Source organism: Lichenostomus cassidix, chromosome 23 (genome assembly GCF_008360975.1).
Source record: "Lichenostomus cassidix isolate B80296 chromosome 23, HeHo_3.0, whole genome shotgun sequence".
Lineage (NCBI taxonomy): Eukaryota > Metazoa > Chordata > Aves > Passeriformes > Meliphagidae > Lichenostomus > Lichenostomus cassidix.
The window spans coordinates 4,901,704-4,921,380 of NC_139503.1; the positions used below are offsets into that span (position 1 = coordinate 4,901,704).

Below are 19,677 nucleotides of genomic sequence, written 5' to 3' on the forward strand. Positions count from 1 at the left end.
GATTTTCCCAAAAGCTGCTGCTCCATCCCAACTCCTTGGAGGTAGGCAGAGGATCACATCCTCCAGCACAAACCTTTTTTTATTTCCTTCAAGGATCAACTCCAACAGCCCCTGTGGAGCTGAGGTGACACCAGAGGATCATTGATCACCACAAAAAAATGGTGATTTTTTGTGGTGATCAATGCCCAAAAAATGGTGATTTTTTGTGGTGATCAATGCTCAAAAAATTCCAATGAAAACCAAGCCCCAAAAACTTCCCATGGAGTTCTCATCCCTCTCCATGTGGAGAGCAAAAGCATGGAAGCAGCAGAAACACCAAGGAATTATTTGGTCACTTCCAATTAGCAGTTTAATCACCTTCACCATTTTTTTTTTTCGTGTGTTCCTGTCATATTTTAATTATTGAAAAGTCCTTCCCAGGCTCCTCTCGCCCTCCCACTTGCAGCCTTCCTGTCTCCCGGAGCTGTGACGGATTTAAGTGCCAGGATTACAACTTAACGCCAGCTGAGCGGGACGAGGTTAAGCTTGAGTGAATCAAAAAATTGTATTATGGAACTTCAGACTATTAAATAGGGGGAAAAAATGGAATGAAGGAGATTAAGGAAGCAGCTCTGAAAAGCAGCATTAAAAAGATTAAGCTGGGAGGGTTGGTTTTCTTCTTTTTTTTTTTTTTTTTAAGCAAGCTCCAAAGATTAAATCCAGGTTTTTCCAAAAGATGGGGATTTTGGGTGGCCTTGGTGGCTTTGGTTTGTGCCACTCCCCTTTGGGGGATCCCAGCAGGGCCAGAAAGCTCCAAACCATCAAACCCAGGAGTCCAAACTCCTTTTGGAGCAGCACAAAGTGGCTCTGTGGTGGCACCAGGCTGCTCCTGAATGATCCATCTTTGGAGCATCCTCATCCTTCATCCTGATCCTTCATCCTGATCCTCATCTTTCATCCTCATCCTCCCTGCAGGATGGACACGGAATGGTCACTCACAAACACCAGCTGCATCCCAGCCCCACCACCCCAAACATCCAACAGGACCTCTCCAAGCTCCAGGACCTTCAGCCAGGAGGGTTTTGGGGCTGGCAGCTCAAAAATGAGGATTTCAGAGCTCAGGGTTCTTTTCAGGATAGGTCCTGAAGCAAAGCCAGGTTGTCATTTGGGGTTTTATCCCAGGGAAAAGCAACCCAAACCTCCCACGTTCCCAACCACAAATCCCACCATCCAACCATCCCAGTGCGCTGAGAAATTCAAGGGATTCCATTCCATTCCATTCCATTCCATTCCATTCCATTCCATTCCATTCCTCTATAACTGGGGATGTATGGGAGTGGATATATATATATTTATATTGATTTAAATGATGCTCTTGGCCTCTCAAATCCCTTCCACAAAGAAGCTCTGATGTCTCAGAATCCCCACAAGGGCCATAAAACCCCAAATCCACCAACCCCCTCAGGGGCCAGAGTGTCCCTGGCTCCCTGCAGGTCAATTCCCAAAGCAGCAGAGCCACAACAACCATTTTTTTTTCCCCAAAACATTTTCCCATTTCAATTGCTCCAAGAGCAAATCCAAAGTCTCCATGGGAGCCCATCGAGATCTCAACCATCTTGACAACAAAGCTCCTCGAGTGCACCACAAACACCTCGTTGAAATATCCTTGTTGAAATATCCTCGTTGAAATAGCCTCGTTGAAATATCTTAATTGAAATATCTTAATTGACTTCTCCATGCCAAGGTTGTTCCGGAAAATCTGGCTTTTCCCGAAGGCACTGGAGGGTTTGGATCTGAACCTTGGGAAGCCTCAGAGGACACCTGGGGGTTCCAGGCTCGGTGCTCTCCTGCCCTGTGGATTTTATTGGGATTTAAAGACCAACAAAGGAAAACCATCGATCCTGGGGGTTTCAACAACGAGGGAAAAATGTCAATCCTGGGTCTTTCCAATGATTTCAGGATCTTTCCAATGATCAAACCAACCCTGGGGCTGAGCCATGGTTCTCCTCTTCCTCGCCTCTGGATGCCAATGGGATCCCTGCTGGACCCCGAGGGGACAGGGATCATCCCTGCTCGGATTTCCTTCCTCAGGCTGCATCCCAGAGCTCTGCTATCCCCTCTGGAACAGCCAGGGAGAGGATTCAGCTCCTCCATTCCCAGCTGCTCCCCAGGGAATGTCCAGCAAGGCTGAGCTTTAGTGGTCACAGTGAAAACCCAGCCCAGGCCAGGTCCTTTCCCGGCCAAACCCCTCGGCCAGATGTGGATCCAAGAGATTCCAGGGGTGGCAGGATGGCAGCAGCCTGGGACGCCCAAATGCGGCTCCAGAATGTTGATCCAAAGGGATTATTCCCAACATTTGTATTTATTTCCATTTTTTCCCCACTCCAAGGGCAAATCCCGGGGTGTCAGGTATTCCAGCCCCTTGTGCTTTTCCCAAGGTTCCAGGAGCACTGGAGAGTTGTGTTCTCTCTCCCAACAAAAGGATTCCTGCAGAGCGATCGACCCCATTCCGAAAAAAAAACAGAAAACAAAACCAAAGCAGGGGGAAGGAAATCTCCCTCCTTTACAGATGGAAAAAAAAAAGAGGATAAATCCAAAGTGACCCCAGGGCTGGCAGAGGGTGTTCCATCCCAGAGTTTGTGGTGGTGCTGGGAGAAGTCCAGTTGAGCTCCAGGCGCCGTGGGCAGCCAATCCCACATTCCCCAGGGCATTCCCGGGCACGGCCGGCCTGGCACAGCTCCTTGGCACGGGCTCCTCGTCCCGTCCCTCCCGCCAGCAGAAAGGCCAGCGGTGCTCAGGGTGACCCCGGCGCTGCTCCGGCCACCCCGCGTCCCCCCGTGCCAAGGGCGCCACCGCTCCTCCTTCGGCCAGCTTCGGGGATTCACAGTCTGATCCCAAAAAAACAGAAAGAGAGAGGGGGGAAAGAGAGGAGATGGAGGAGAGGGAAGGGGAGGGAGGGAGGGATGGAGGGAGCGTGAGGCACTCGGGGCTCTCGGTTACGCGTAGAACTCCTCCTGCTTGTCGGGTTTCTGGTAGGTGACGCTGGCCTGCTTGGGCTCCTCCAGCGTGTAGCTGCCCTCGTCCTTCTTCTTCATGCGGTAGATGAGCAGCATCACCAGGAAGGCGGCGAAGAGAGCGCCGACCACACCGCCCACGATCACCGCTGTGACAGGGAACGGGGACAGGGCGTCAGGGGCGCCGGGGGGACAGGACACCGGGGGGACAGGACACCGTGGGGACAGGGACACTGTGGGGACAGGGACACCGTGGGGACAGGGACACTGTGGGGGACAGGGCCATCAGGGGCACCCCCAGCTGGCAGTGCCACCCCCAGCCCTCACGGCCACCCCCAGCCCTCAGTGCCACCCCCCAGTCATCACCACCATCCCTGGCCATCAGTGTCATCCCCTGGCCCTCAGTGCCACCCCTGGCCATCAGTGTCACCCCCTGGCTCTCAGTGCCCCCCCACTGGTTGTCAGTGCCACCCCTGGCCCAGCCACCACCAGTGTCACCTCCTAGCTGTCAGTGCCACCCTCTCCCTGGCCATCAGTGTCACCCCCAGCTCTCCATGCCACTCCTAGCTCAGTCATCAATGTCACCCCCAGCTATAAGCATCACTCCCTGGCCATCAGTGCCACCCTTGGCCCTCAGTGTCACCCCCAGCTGTCAGTGCCACCCCTAGTCCAGTCATCAGTGTCACCCCCCAGCTGGGTTACCCCAGTGCCCATCCAAGGACTGTCCCCAGCTCCCTGCACCCCAAACCCACAAACCCCAAATCTCACCTATCAACACCTCTTTCCTCTCCAGGATGTTTTTCTGGGGCAGCTGAGCGGCCGAGTTGCCCGAGTCTATCGTGTTGTCCATCAGCCCTGTCTCCACGTTCCTGCCAGGCCCTGGCCCTGCCACCGGTGTCACCACGGCCACCACCTCGTTCCCGAGCTCGGGACGTGTTGTCTCCTCCTCCTCCCGGATCTCGAAGTCCCCGCTGGGGCCACTGCTGGCCGGGACCTCCAGCTCCTTGTCCAGGACTGTGGTCACCTCGCCTGGCTCCATCTGCGAGAGAGGACAAGGACCAAGGTGGAACAGGGAGGACATCATGGGGCTGGGGACAGGGTGGGGACATGGGGGTAACGTTGGGGTGTCCTTGCCCTGTGTCACTGAAGTTGGGCTGCAGTGACAACACAACCCCACAGCTCAATGTCACCAAGCAGCTGAGGCCACCACGGCTGAGCCGGACCATTGTTCTCTGTCCCCATCCCAGGTGTCCTCAAGATCCCACCTGTTCCCTGGAGTTTCCCCTAAAGAGATCCCATCCCAGACGTTCCCTTTCCCCTAAAGAGACCTCATCCCACCCCTTTCCTCACATGGAAAAATTTCTCCCCAGTATCCCATCCCAGCCCCTCTGCTGGGCTCTGTCCCCAGAGAGCAGGTTGGATGTCACAGCTCCCAGGTGACACCAAGTGACACAACACCCGTGCCACACCAGCACAGCCGAGGGAGGATTGGATGGTTCTGGATGAGCTCCATGGGCTCATTCCCTCTGAATTTTGTCCCTTCCAGCTGCCCAGGGCAGGAGCAGGAGGCAGTGTCCTTGTCCCCAGGACAGAGCCAGCCCAGCTCCCTGCTGTCCCTTGGCAAGGAGGGGATCCCGGCTGGAGGGCAAACACTGCCTGGGAATTTGATCCATTCCCCCCCTCCATCCCATTCCCGATCCACTCACTGCCTCCTGCACATCCCCTCAGCACCAAATCCCCTCGAGTTTCCCCCTGTCGCTGCTGCGTGGCCACCAGGCTGGAGCATCCACGAGCCAAACCGCGGCGGGATCCTTCCTTTGTGGGGCAAACAGCTCCTTCCCTACCTGCCGGATTCGGGATGAGCCAGGGGAAAACAGCTCCTTCCCTACCTGCCTCAGTCCCCGAGAAGGATTCGGGATGAGCCAGGGGAAAATAGGGAAAATCAGGGAAAACCTATCTGTCTCGGCCCCAGAGCAGGATTCAGGATGAGCCAGGAGTGGGGATGAGCCAGAGGAAAACAACTCCTTTCCCACCTGCCTCAGTCCTAGACCAAGATTTGGGATGAGCCAGGATTCGGGATGAGCCAGGGAAAAACAGGGAAAACCAAGGAAAACCTATCTTCCTTGGCCCCAGAGCAGGATTCGGGATGAGCCGGGGAAAACAGCTCCTTCCCTATCTGCCTCGGTCCCAGAGCAGGGCTGGGGATGAGCCAGGACTGGGGATGAGCCAGAGGAAAACAATTCCTTCCCCACCTGACTAAGTCCCAGAACAGGATTCGGGATGAGCCAGGGGAAAAGAGCTCCTTCCCCACCTGCCTCAGCCCCTAAGCAGTATTCGGGATGAGCCAGGGCAAAACAGCTTTTTCCCTATCTGCCTGAGTCCCAGAGCAGGATTTGGGGTGATCCAGGATCCGGGATGAGGCGGGAATGGGGCGGGCTGGCAGCCCTGTCCCTGCCCTGCTGCCCCGGGGCAGCGCACGGCTCAGCGCCTCCCAGAGCGGCCGCGTTTGTGACAGAGATTAATCGAAGGTCAGCAGAGCCCCGAGCGCTCCGAGCTCACATTTGCAGGCGGCAAAGGGGGAGTCGTTCAGACAAATCACTGCAGCTTTCACTCAAAGCGGCGGCAAAGAGCCCCCGAGGGGCTCTGAATGCAGACGGAGCGGAGATCCCTGCCCAGGACACCGGCGGGCAGGAAACGCACCATCAAGCCGTAATTGAGGAGAGTTTGGGACTCCCGGCAGCTGGGAAATGCCACCAAACCCCAGGACAGTGGCTGTGTCCCCACGGGATGTGGCAGCGCTCCCCTCCCGCCCGGGGAAGCTGCTCTGGAGTCACCACGGGGTCACCGCGATTCGTGGCACAGCCCTGGGTGTCACCATGGTGTCAAACCCCTGCCAGGGTCAAACCCCCTTCCATCTCCTCCCCAGATATCCCACCGGGAGAGCCCAGCCTGCCTCGGCCTCCCTCTGGGCAGGATGGATGGACACCAAAGGCTTCCCGCGGCCACCGCCTGGCTTCCCTGCAGCCCTGGCAGGTGAGAGGAGCTCCTGTCCTAGCTGGGGGACAAGAAGATCTCCTGCTGCTACCTGGGTGACAAGAAGAGTTCCTGTCCTACCTGGGGGACAAGAAGAGCTCCTGCTCCTAACTGGGGGCACAAAAAGGGCTCCTGTCCTACCTGGGGGACAAGAAGGGCTCCTGTCGTACCTGAGGGACAAGAAGAGCTCCTGTCCTACCTGGGGGACAAGAAGGGCTCCTGTCCTACCTGGGGGACAAGAAGGGCTCCTGTCCTACCTGAGGGACAAGAAGAGCTCCTGTCCTACCTGGGGGGACAAGAAGGGCTCCTGCTCCTACCTGGGGGACAAGAAGGGCTCCTGCTCCTACCTGGGGGACAAGAAGGGCTCCTGTCCTACCTGGGGGGAACAGAAGGGCTCCTGCTCCTACCAGGGGGACAAGAAGGGCTCCTGTCCTACCTGGGGTGCCTCCGTGGGTGGCAGTGTGGTGGCGGCAGGCGGCAGGGCGGTGCTTTTCTCGGGGGGCTCTGCAGTCCTCGTGGTGCTGGGTTTGGGCAGCGCCCTGGGCCTGGCCGTGCTGCTGGGGACAAGGCGGGACGTGGTCACCTCTGTCACCTCTGTGGTGGCTTCAGGGAGGGGCGTGGTGGGCGGCTCCGGGGTGGTGGCTCTCGTGGTGGCCCGTGTGGTGGCCGCCTTGGTGACCAAGGGGGGCAGGAACCTCCGGATGGTGGTGGGTTTGGCCGTGGCCACGGTGGTGCTGCTGGTGGTCGTGGTGGCCTCCGTGGTGGTGGTGGTGGTGGTCGTGGTGGCCGCGGTGGTTGTGGTGGTGGTGGTGGTGGTGGCCACAGTGGTCGGGGGCTCGCTGGCCGTGGTGCTGGTGGTCATCTCTTTCCAGCTGGGCATGGCGGGTGCCTCGGTGGCCCTGGGGGTGGCCCTGGGGGTGGCCCTGGGGGTGGCCCTGGGGGTGGCCCAGGCGCTGGTCACCAGGGCAGGGGTGCTGTCCTGGGGGGTGGGCGATGGCCCCAGGGGCGTTGCCACGGGCTGGGCAGTGGCGGGCAGTGCGGCCGCAGTGCTGGGCAGCGGTGCCAGCGTGGCCGTGGTTGGGCTCACGGCCGTGTCCAGCCCCAGGTCTGGCTCGAAATCTGCAACGGGGATGAGAGAGGAGAGTGAGGAACGGGGATGAGAGAGGAGAGTGAGGAACGGGGATGAGAGAGGAGAGTGAGGAACGGGGATGAGAGGAGAGTGAGGAACGGGGATGAGAGAGGAGAGTGAGGAACGGGGATGAGAGAGGAGAGTGAGGAACGGGGATGAGAGGAGAGTGAGGAACGGGGATGAGAGAGGAGAGTGAGGCTGCTGCTGCCCCAGCGTTTCCCTGGAGTCATTCCCAGGATCCGAGAGCACGGATGGGTCTGGGATCAGGAGAACCAGGAGAACCAAGAGCTCCAGTTCCCGTGTGCTGACCAAAGTCCTCTCCAGGCTCTGTGGAAGGACCATTCCCACCCAGTAGGGCCACAGGCTGAACTGGGACAGGGAGGAGCCCAACCTTTGGGACAGCTCCTGTGGCTTTTCTCTCGGAGAGGGCAGGAGGGCAGAGCCGGGGATGGATAAAGGGAAATCTCCTCCCTCAGAGCCCCTCTGCAGCCCCACAACCCCACAGCGAGCCAGGGACGCTTCCCAGGACCCCCCAACCCCACAGCGAGCCAGGGACGCTTCCCAGGACCCCCCAACCCCATAGCTAGCCAGGAACCCCACAGCTCCACAACCCCACAACCTCACAGCCAGCCAGGGACACTTCCCAGGAATCCCCAACCCCATAGCTAGCCAGGGACACTTCCCAAAAAACCCCAACCCCACAGCCAGCCAGGGACCCCACAACCCCACAGCCAACCCGGGACCCGTCCCAGAGCCCCCCAAATACTCACACCCCGAGCCAGAGCCGGAGTAGATGTCGTCCAGCTCATCTTCCCCGAAGGGATCATCATCCCCGGAGCCCTCCAGGTCCACAGGCCGCTCGTAGTTCTCGTTGCGCCAGCGCTGAGCCTGCGGGCAGAGGGTAGGTGAGCAGCTCCAGCCCCCCCGAGGGACACCCCGGCCACCCCCGGTGGGACAGGGCCAGAGCAAGGGAGCAGCAGCACCAAAAACCTCCAGCCGAACCACCCCAAATCACAGTGTTTGCCCCCAAAACAACTCAGAGCGAGCTCACATCGATTCCAACATTTCCCGGGGGAGAAAAGCCCTCTGGAAAAGGGGGGAAAACACAACAACTGCTTTTGGAAGCTGTCAGAAAAACGCCCTGTGCGGTTCTCCAGTCCTCGATGATTTCCCCCCGAGCCTCAGCTCTGCTGCGACAGCAACACCACCTCAGCTGCCACAGCTCGGCAAGCCTCGAGAGGAAAAATTCAAATATTTCCCTGCTTGCCGGAGCTGCTGAAACGCGGGGAGCCCTCGCTAGCAGGGCTCTTAAACATCTTGTTTTGCAGATCAAAGCGTCTGCTGTTTGTGTTGCTTTGACACCTCATTACAAGGCAAACAAGGCGGCTTTGATCCGCCAGATCGCATCAGATGTTTCGGGATGTAACGAGCCAGGTTCAGCTTCAGTTTCAAATCAAGGCCTTGAAGGGTCCCCGGCGTCTCTCAGAGCGTTTTACCTCCCGAGAGCAGCTCGGGGTTTCTTTGTTTTCACCGCGGAGTGGAGCGGGAAGGAGTTTGGAGCAGTCAGACGGAGGAATTTGGGACCTGACTGGCGTTTTGTCACCACCTCCTTTCTCCCATCGGGAGAGAGAATTCCTCAGCTCGGGAAGGGCAGAGAGAGTTGGGTTTTGAAGTGTCTGTAGGACTGGATCTGTTCCAGCTCACCCTGCCCGTCTGCAACACCCCGCGTGCTTCCCAAATATCCACTGGATATATTCAGCTTCCCAAATATCCACCGGGAATATTCAGCCTTTGCCCCATCCTGGATTCCCAACCCCTGCTCACCAGCAGCTCGCTGGAGTTTGTGATCCAGCAGAATAAATCCACAGGGATTTGGGAATTGCACAGATCTGGGGTATGAGGTAAGTCATCAAAATTAATAGGAAGGCAAGGAAAAATCCCAAGGATTGAGAGGCTGGAGGAAGAAATATTTGGAGTTGCTCTTCCCTGCCTTTTGGTGTTTTTATACCAAAAATATGGAGGCTTCCCAAGAAATGAGGAGAGCCCAGCACTGCCCAGCCCACCCCATCCCAGAGAGCTTCCCGAGGGTGGGATTGTCCCTGCAGGACTGGCAAAGCCTCTGATGGGAGCCACATGGCTGTGCTCCGTCTGTTTGTGCCTGGAATTGGAACCAGATGAGGCCAAACAGAGTCCCAGCCCCGGGCCTGGAGCAGGACAAGCAGGAAGTGTCAGCTTGGCACAGCAGCTCCACTCAGCCAACACCGATCCAAGCATGCACACATCCATCCCCATCCATCCGTGGATCCATCCATCCCCATCCATCATCCATCCATCCCCATCCATCATCCATCCCCATGCATCCAACCCATTCCAACCATCCATCCACCTATGCATCCCTGTCTGTCCATCCATCCCTCATCCATGCCTCATCCATCCATCCCTCATTCCTCCATCCATCCATCTCTCATTCATCCACCCATCCATCCATCCATCCCCATCCATCCATCTCTTCCTCCATCCATCCAATCCATTCTGTCCATCTGTCTATCCATCCATCCATCTAGGCATCCCTGTCTGTCCATCCATCCATCCATCCATCCATCATCCATCCATCCATCCAATCCATTCTGTTCATCCATCTGTCCATCCATCTATGCATCCATCCATCCAACCAACCCACTTCATCCATCCATCCATCCATCCATCCATCCATCCATCCATCCATCCATCCGTCTGTGCATCCCTGTCTGTCCATCCATCCATCCATTGATCCATCCATCCATCTCTCATTCATCCATCCATCCCCATCCATCCATCCCTCATCCCTCCATCCATCCACAGGATGGAGAGCCTGGATGATGCAGTGAGGACAAATGGGATGCCCACGACAACTGCCCAGCACAAACCCCACAACAACCCCACAAGCAGGACCAGCCCAGCCCAGCCCAGCCCCAGCCAAGCTACACACAGAATTATCCACGGAGACCTGGGAACAATCTCCAGGTGTTCCCAGAGCACAGGGTGTTTGGGACACAGCTGTTCCCAGAGAAGCCCCACGTCACCCCATTCCCAAGGCGCTGACGTAACCCGCTCCCAGCTGCAGCCCTGACGGTTTGGGGTCAGGCTCGTGCCGTAAATCTTGGGAATGTCGGTGTTTATTTGGATTTAGTGCTGCTTGGATCGTTCGTGCTCCGCGTGCCCTCATGGCCCCCCTCCCTGGGAGTGAGGGGAGGGAGGGCAGGGAAGGGCGGAGTTTGTCATCCCGGGAAAACACAAATCACTCGGGAAGGCAACTCCCACCTCCCGGCCTGGGGCTGCAACTCCATCCATCCATCCATCCATCCATCCATCCATCCATCCCAGCATCCCAGCCTCATTCCCGTCTATCCCATTCCAAATCCATCCCAGCCCCCAAGCCAAGCTGCAGCTGCCTGGATTTTTCCCAAAAGAGAAGCTTCCTCCAGCCCTTCTCCCTGCCCCAGCACGCTCCCAGCGGTCAGGGACCCCCCTGGATGTGGCAGATGTGTCCCTGCAGTCCCTGGGATGGCACAGGCACTGTCCCCACCCCGCTGCGGGAGGGATGAGGCTGCTGCTCCAACGGGAAAAGCTGTTCCAGGGCGTGGATTCCGCGGGCTGGGGGTCACACCAGCCCCATCCCCATCGTGATCCATCTCTTCCCATGGCTGAGATGAGGGACAGGCTGGAAATCCCGGAGCTCTGTAGCTCCTGGCTCCATTCCCCTGTCACCCCCTGTCGCTCGGTGCCCTGGTGGCCCCGCGATGCCATTTATTAGCCAGCTCCAGCCAGGGGCCAGCAGCTCCCATCCGCGCGATTACAGCTCCGCAGCTGATGGCTCTTGGCAGAGCTTCCTCAGGCAGCTCAGCGCTGCTCCATTAGGGAAATTAAACCCTGAATGAAGCCCTGGGAGCGGGGCGGAGCTGCTGGAGGCGCCGGGGTGAGGCTGGGCTGGGCTGGGGGGCTTTGTCACTTTGGGGTAAGGAGCGGAAAGGTTTCAATGCGCCCCGGGAGGGGCTGGCTCTGTCCAGGACTGTCCTGCGGCCAGGGAAGTGCTCCTGTCACATCCCTGTGTCCCGTCAGCCGGCACTGGGGACAGCCCTGGCCAGGATCCGGCTGTGGTATCACCCAGACCCCAACCGACTGCCCCTTCCTCCTCCTCCGGTCCCACAAAGGTCACGGCTGCGCTGCCATAAAAACAGCTTTGATGGAGAGCAGACTCCAGGGCAGGGCCGGAAAGTCGCATTTCACGGAATGTTCCCTCATTGTGCTCGAAATGACCCAAAAGCAGCGCCAGACACAAAGGGTTTGGGTCTCAGCAGTGACACCGAGCTCGGGTAAGAAACACATCCCCCACTGGATCCCAGAGGATTCTTTTCCACCTGAAAAGAGGGATCAGCAGGTGGTGATTCCCACCCGGACACCCCCAAGGAGCCACAGGAGCACAAATCCCACCCAAATCCCATCCAAATCCCACCCTCAGAGCCTTGGAAAGCCAGGGAGGGCTTGGAGCCTTCGGGCTGGCAGCATCTGGGGGGGACCGGGGAGGCTTCAGTTCTGTCACCCAGCCAGCACAGTGTCACCCCTCCCTCCTCTCTGCCCTTAGCAGGGTGGGCGACACCATTTTCCAGGTGAAAAATGGAAATCTGGGGGAAAGGATCTCCCTCAGAAGATCTCCAGGGGATTTGGGGTTTCAAAACTTCAGGGCACAGGAGGGACCATCCCGTCACCTTCATGGCCCAAAGGTGCTCCTGCAGACCCCTCTGGAGCTGGTCTGGGGCTTCCCAAATTCCCTGCACATCCCTCCTTCCCCAGGCAGGCAGGATCAGGCTGTTATTTAGGGCATTTCCACTCCAGGGAAGGGCTTTTAAAATTCCCTAAATCCGCCCCAAAAACGGAACCCAAAACGAGCCGGCGTGGTAAAAGCTCTGAGCGTGGAGCGTTTTTCAGCCCGGGAGGAGGGAAAGCTGGGAAATCAATCCATCTTGGAGCACCGGCAGAGGCCGGGCAACCTCCCTGGGATGCTCGCAAGCCCTGCTGCGCCGGTCGCCATCGCCATGGCAACGGTGGCCATGGCAACGCCTCCTCCATGGCGACGCATCCCGCCGGAGCCATGGGTGGTGTCCTGCGGCTCGGATCCAGGATGGGGGCAGTGGGATGGATCCGTGGGGTGCGATGAGGTGGGGACAGGGGACAGGGGACAGGGGACAGGGGACAGGAGGAAGATTCAGCTCCTGGGGGAGTTGTTCAGGCAGGGTGAAAATCCTGGATGGAATTCCTGAAATCCTCTGCCTGTGGGATTTTTGTGAAGGGCGGGAGAAGCATTTCATGTCGCAGCATCCCTGACCGGGAGGGGACAGACAGGGACAGGGACAGCCCAGCCCGGGGCTGTTCCCAGCCCTCCTGGCCGCGGGCAGCAGCTCAGGAGCTTTTCCCTGAAGGAATCAGGAGTTTTTCCCTGAGGATATCAGAAGGGAAATCAGGATCTGCCTCTGGAATATGGTGGCTCCTGGGAGCCAAGTTTGGGTTGTGCCCAGAGCTCCAGCTGAGGGGACAAACCCAGGTGGCCAAACCCTTTCCTTGGCACTGCCAGGTTCTCCATGAGCAACTCCAGAGTGAAGAATCCCAGGAAAACACGGAATTCCAAGGAGCCCATTGCAGCTCCAGCCTGGCATCCTGAGGAGCTCAGCATCCCTCAGCTCCTGGGAGCCCAAGCTGGAGATGAGGAGGTTCCTGGTGGGGATGGGGGTGATGTTTTGCCATGCTGGGAATGTCTGTGTCCATCCAGCAGCCTCTGGAATATCTGGGATGTGGGCTGGGGCTGAGAAAGGGGGAAGAGGAGCTCAGCAGGGACACAGGGAAGCAGCTGTGTCCCAACAGGGACAGGGAAAGAGGGAAAGGAAGATGGAATCATTGTGAAAGCACCTGGAGAACGGGACAGTGACACAAGGATCCATTTCCCATCCCACAAATCCCCATCCCATGGTAACAGGTCCAGGTTCTCAGCTCTGCATCCCAATCCTGCCCATCCCACTTCCCCAATGAACAGCAAAACCAAAATAGCCAAAATCACAAGGTTTGTTCTGATTCCAGCCCCACAGACAGCTCTGGGAATCCCAAATCCAGAAAAGCTCAAATCCCATCCCAGCAGCTCCGAGTGCCACAGGGACACCAGGAGAGGATGAGGTGACAGGAGATGGAGCCAATGGATAATCCCAGGATTTTCCCCCCAGGACGATGCTGGATTTCCAAAACTTGGAAAGCTTGCAATGACACAGCCACGGGCAGGAATCCATCAAGAGCCGAGAGATCCTTTCTTCAGGAAAACACTTTTACACTGAGAATACATCACAGGAAAAGTGTTGATTCCTTCAATATTTTCCGTGGGATATTTTCAATTAATCACCCCTGGAAAGTCCTTTTCTGGTGCTTTATCCAGAAAACCTCACTAACCCATCCCAGCACGTGATTTAGGGATACTATAAACAGCTGGAATAACACCACCTCACACGAAAAGCTGGAATGAAAACATCATTTCTGAACCTTGAAAGACTCCACGCTTCTTTTCCCACTTCAAAACATCGCCGAATTTCCACTCCCCGATCCAAGGCTGGGAGTTAAAAATAAACCTGCTGGAAAGCTGCTCCGGGAAGGATCTCAGTGGCACCAGGACCACCAGGGGATCAAGGACCACCAGAGCTCCTTGGGATGGAGATTCCCGAGGCAGAGCTGGAATTTGGGATTCGGGATGTTGGAAATGGGGGAATCATCCCACTCCCAAAATGTGCCATGAGCTCAGGCCAGCGCCACCCCTTGGTTTGTGTTCCCTCATTGTTCCTGGGATTCATTAAGGCCCCAATTAAGAGCTCCCAAAGCCCAGCACGTCTGGATTTAATTGGCCACTTGTTTTTCTGCGAGGAAAATAATCATTAACATTTTACGGAGGAGCTGCAATTATCCTGGGTTTGTATGGATTCTCCACTGCCAAGGAGAGGAGCCAGGCACATCCCAAAAATGGACATGGATGCTCCCGAGTTTCGTCATCCCTCAGGGAATTTAACTAAACTCCAGCTCCAGGTAGCCTGGATCACTGTCAGCTCTTCAAACAGCATCTCTTCCTCCTCCTCCTCCCTGGGATTCCCCATCTCCACTGTCATTTTTTATCCCAATTTTTTAATGGATCAGTGCCAGATCCCACCCCACTGCACAATAAATATCCCCGAGCCGGGGCTGCCAGGAAAATCAGGAATTTCCTGATGCAAATCGTATCCAACCTCTCTCTCCAGCTCTGCTCCTCACCTCCAGGAAAAGGCAGGAGAGAAAAAACACCAAAGAAACAAAATCCTCCCATCCTGCTGCTGGTCAAACACTGGAGAAAGAGGCACAGCTGAGCCCAGGCAGTCTGGGATTGGGATTGGGATGGGATCAGGGAACTGAGGTGGTTTCCTGGGATTCCCTGGGGTGGCAGATCCCCCAAGATCTGAGCAACCCAGGGATGTTGGTTTGGCCCCAAAGGTGTCCCCTCATCCCAGGGGTGTCATCTTTGATCACAAATGTGTCCCCTCATCCCAGGGATGATGGCTTGGCTCCAAAGGTGTCTCCTCATCCCAGAGATTCCATGTTTAACTCCAAAAGTCTCCCCTCATCCCAGGGATATCATGTTTAGTTCAAAGGTGTCTCCTCATCCCAGGACCATGGGTTTGGCCGGAGCTGAGGCAGCCCTGGCTGGGATGATGCTGGTGGTGGATGTGGGAAGGGAGCAGGGAATTCCCTCAATCCCAACAGGGATGGAAAAGGGAACAGCCAAGGCAAAGGTGGGATCTGCAGACCTCATTGACACCCAGGGGCTGAAACACCCCAAACCTACAGCGTCCTCCATCCTCCCGTGGAGATCATCCTGCTAACCCCTGGGGACTGTGGATGGGATGGAGCAAATCCGGCTGGATCCCAGGCAGGGATGGACAGAGTTTGGGATGGGCAGAGTTTGGGATGGACAGAGTTTGGGATGGACACCCCCAGCTCTGCCCCCTGCTCTGCCTGGCCAGGCCTGTCCTTTCCCACCCCGAGAATTCCCAGCTGCAGGTTCATTAATTCCCATGGGATTGCTCATTGCCGTGGAGACACAGGAAATCCTGTGCTGCCCACAGCCCATCCTGGGGCACTTCCTTCCTTCCTTCCTTCCTTCCTTCCTTCCTTCCTTCCTTCCTTCCTTCCTTCCTTCCTTCCTTCCTTCCTTCCTTCCTTCCCTCCCTCCCTCCCTCCCTCCCTCCCTCCCTCCCTCCCCAGCTCCCCAAGCCATCCCAGCTGGAATTCCCCCCTCCCTCATTAGGGAATTGATTTAATTTGCTCTGCTCCATAATCCTATTGCAGCTTACCGTGCAGAGCTGCCCTGGGTTTTTCTCACCTTCCACAAAGGCTCATTCCAGAGCTCCCTGCCCTCCCCTCCGCGGGACTCTGCCTCCCAAAGAGCTGAAAAATAGGAATTTTTACATCTAGATCCAATTTTTTCCTGTTTTTCCTGGAGCGTTTGGCACAGGGATGGGTTCTGTCTGTTAAATACCTTCCCCTGGCTCCGGGGTGGTGCTGAATGGCATTTAGGGGATTCACACATTCCCCGTTTTGCTTCCAGCCCCAGGAGCTTTCACCTCACCCCACCGAGGGAATTCCGTCCTGGGGTTTCTGTCCCGGCCGTGGAGATGGAGTTTGGCCAAGTAAAAAAAATTTTTGAAGCTTTTTTTAATTGAATTTTTTAAAATTCAGAGTTCACAGGGAGCTCTGGACAAGGCCACATGCCCAGGAGGAAAAAAAAAAAATCACTGTGTGCCTCAGTTTACCTGGCTGGAAAATAGATGAAAATAATCCAGGGGAGGAACGGGAACAGGGAGTGACTCCTGTCCCATTCCCGGGGCTCTGGGGACACTTTTGAGGAGCGACATCCACATCTCATCCACCTTTCCCAGTTCCCCTCTCCCCCAGATATTCCTGGGATTGGATTTGCACTTCTTTCCTTCCTTTTCTTTCTTTCTTTTTTTTTTTCCTCCAATTATCCCCTCTTTTTGAATCTTTATTTTGAATTTTTTCTCTCATCCCCCCAATTCCAAGCTCCAGAACCCCTTGGCTCTTCCCAGCAAAGAAACAGAGAGAAAAGCTCATTCTCAGCCCTCCTGAGAGGGAAGAGAATCCCAGAAATTTGCACCTTAAAGCCTCAAAACCAGAAGAAAAAAAACTCCAAAACCTCCAGAGCTTTTCAGCCTGACCTGAGGTGCTGGAGGAGCTCGGTGGAAAGTTTTGCACACCCAGAAAAACCAAAAATTTCATTGTCCCATAAAAACGGACCTGAAGAGGAGGAGGAGCTGCGGGGAAGAACTTGCTGGGGAGCAGCCTAGCCTCTCCTAATTATTCCCAAAATTATCTCTGAGAGGCTTTTTGGGGACCTGAATGAATTATTCCCATTTTTCAGGACACCTTCAAGCACTTCCCTGCCCGTTGCCCACCACAGGAAGGCGAAAATAAATCTTCTGCAGGTTTTTCTCCATTCCCGAAGAGCATCCGAGTCCTTTTGGGTGATTCCCTGGAATTTCAGCCTCCCAAATCCACCTGCTGAGATCCGGGAGGGTTTTGGTGACAGCTGGAGCTCCCCGGAGCACCCAAATCTGCCAGCAGATGGTTGGGCTGATTGCACACCGCAGGTCACCCGAGGGCATCCCGGGGCTGCCAGCAGCTCCCGAGGGACAGAAAATATTCCCTCTGCAGCCTCCCGTCGGCGAGGAGCTTTTCCAGCCCCTTCTCCACCACTTTTTGCTCCTTTTCCACCAACATAAGCCTTTTTTTTTCCCCTCCAACAGACGAGGAAATGCCGATGCCCAGGAGCCCCAAGGAGAATTCATCTCACCAAGCTCAGTTTTCCCTTCCAGCCCCAGCAGCAGGGAAGGAGAACATCAGGAAGGAACTTCTTTTTCCCGTTTTCCAGCACTTTTTCCCCTTTTCCACCACTTCTTGCCCCTTTTCCACCAGTTTTTGCCAACATGAACCCATTTTTCCCTCCCAGACAGAGAAATGCCAGTGCCCAAGAACTCAATGGAGAGATTGTCTCTCCAGGCTCAGATTCTTCTTCCAACCCCAGCAGCGGGGAATGGGAAGGAAAACATTGGGAAGAAACTTTTTTTCCCATTTTCCACCACTTTGTGCTCATTCCCCACCACTTTTCACCAACATGAGCCTGCTTTATCCCTCCCAGCCAGAGAAACGCCGATGCTCAAGAGCCCCATGGAGAAACCATCTCTCTAACCCCAGCAGCAGGAAAAAGGGGGAAGGGACTTTTTTCCCATTTTCCACCACTTTTTGCTCCTTTTCCACCATTTTTCACCAACATGAGCCCTTTTTCCCCTCCCAGACAGAGAAACGCCAATGCCCAGGAGCCCCATGGAGAAATCATCTCACCAAGCTCAGTTTTCCCTTCCAGCCCCAGCAGCAGGGAAGGAAAACATCAGGAAGGAACTTCTTTTTCCCGTTTTCCAGCACTTTTTCCCCTTTTCCACCACTTTTCACCAACATGAGCCCATTTTTTCCCCTCCCAGACAGAGAAACGCCAATGCCCAAGAGCTCAACAGAGAAATCCTCTCTCCAGGCTCAGATTCTTCTTCCAACCCCAGCAGCAGGGAAGGGGAAGGAAAATACTGGGAAGGAACTTTTTCCCCCATTTTCCACCACTTTTTGCCCCTTTCCCACCACTTTTCACCAACGTGAGCCTGGTTTTCCCCTCCCAGCCAGAGAAATGCCAATGCCCAGGAGCCCCATGGAGAAATCCTCTCTCCAGGCTGTTTTTCCTTCCAACCTCAGCAGCAGGGAAGGAAAACATCAGGAAGGAACTTCTTTTTCCCGTTTTCCAGCACTTTTTCCCCTTTTCCACCACTTCTTGCCCCTTTTCCACCAGTTTTTGCCAACATGAGCCCGTGTTTCCCTCCCAGACAGAGAAACGCCAATGCCCAAGAACTCAGTGGAGAAATTCTTTCTCCAGGCTCAGATTCTTCTTCCAACCTCAGCAGCAGGAAAGGGGAAGGCAAACATGGGGAAGGAACTTCATTTCCCCTTTTTCACCACTTTCTGTCCCGTTTCCACCACTTTTCACCAGCATGAACCTGTTTTCCCCCTCCGACAGCCGAGGAAACACCAATGCCCAGGAGCCCCAAGGAGAAATCCTCTCTCCAGGCTGTTTTCCCTTCCAACCCCAGCAGCAGGAAAGGGGAAGGAAAACATCAGGAAGGAACTTTTTCCCCCCTTTCCCACCCCTTTTCACCAACCCGAGCCCGTTTTTTCCCCTCCCAGACTGAGAAAAGCCAATGCCCAGGAGCCCCGTGGAGAAATCCTCTCCTTTTTCCCTCGCAGCCGCAGCAGGAGGAGCAAGGGGCAGCACAGGTCGCTGCAGGGATGGTCGGACAGTGCCGCCTTGTTCTCCTCTGGCCACTCCGGAGCTGGGGAAAGCCAACCCCGCTCCCTCCCCGCCCGGAATTCCCGGCTCTCCGCATTCCAGCGGCAGCAGGACAGGCAGGAGAACTCCCGGAATGGTATCCAGGCCGGGAGAGTTGAGGATTTCACACCCGCAGCTCCAGAGCAAGGGATGGGATGAGGTTTCCCAAAATCCTGGATATTCCCGGCTGGAGTTTAGAGAGAGGAAATCAATCCTTGTGGAAAAAACCCACAAAGGGTGCAGGAGGGGATGAGGATGGAGCCGCAGCTTCCCAGGGAGAATTCCCGGGAATGCCCAGCCACTATTCCCGTGAAGAGTTCATCCATCAGCGCTTGGGAATTGTGGGAATTCCAAGCGTTTCTCAAATCATTCCCGGCGTTTTGCACCTCGGAAATGGAGGAGGTGATCCTACCCAGGTGGGAGAGGTGTGAACAGCATTCCCAGTTCGGGAATAACCCAATCCCTGGAATAATTCAATTCCCGGAAAAACCCAATTCCTGGAATAACCTAATCCCTGGAAAAACCCAATTCGGGAATAACCCAATCCCTGGAATAACCAAATCCCTGGAATAACCCAATCCCTGGAATAACCCAATTCCCGGAATAACCCAATTCCTGCCTCATCCCTGCTCCAATTCCCATTCCCGACGCCCCAGGATCAACTCCTAAACCAGCCAGGCCGCGAAATTCCCTGAATTTCCCCATTTTTCCAGCTGGAAAATCACCTCCCCACCCTCCAAAGGTGCTCTGCACTTCCCGCTGCCTGCCGGTGGCTGCTGGAGTTGGAATTAAGGGAGGAAAATGGGATTTCCTTTCTCTAGGCTGAGCACAAAGAGGCCTCAACCTGGATTTATCTGCGCCGAGCTTTATCTGCCGCGGTTATTCAGCTGGAAATGTAATCAATCCTCCTTTGCTGGCCGCACCTCGCCCAGGGGCCTCCGGCACAAAAATCGGGGGGAGAGGAGAAGAAAAATGAAAAAAAACCAACCAAACAATCAAAAAACAAAACAAACAAAACAAAGCAAAACAAAAAAGAAAAG

The 19,677-nt window shown here is 55.8% G+C and overlaps 1 protein-coding gene across 1 annotated transcript in view; it reads right to left on the bottom strand.

The window, feature by feature from the left end:
- Nucleotides 1–323: 323 nt before the first annotated feature.
- Nucleotides 324–19,677, bottom strand: part of SDC3 (syndecan 3) — a 43,081-nt gene continuing 23,727 nt past the window's right edge. Inside the window, exons 2-5 of the mRNA XM_085080985.1 lie at nucleotides 7,926–8,043; nucleotides 6,463–7,145; nucleotides 3,762–4,032; nucleotides 324–3,142 (exon numbers count right to left, since the gene is read on the bottom strand). Coding sequence (XP_084937111.1) covers nucleotides 2,976–3,142; nucleotides 3,762–4,032; nucleotides 6,463–7,145; nucleotides 7,926–8,043 — 1,239 coding nt within the window. The 3' untranslated portion in view covers nucleotides 324–2,975. The remainder of the gene's footprint in view (nucleotides 3,143–3,761; nucleotides 4,033–6,462; nucleotides 7,146–7,925; nucleotides 8,044–19,677) is intronic.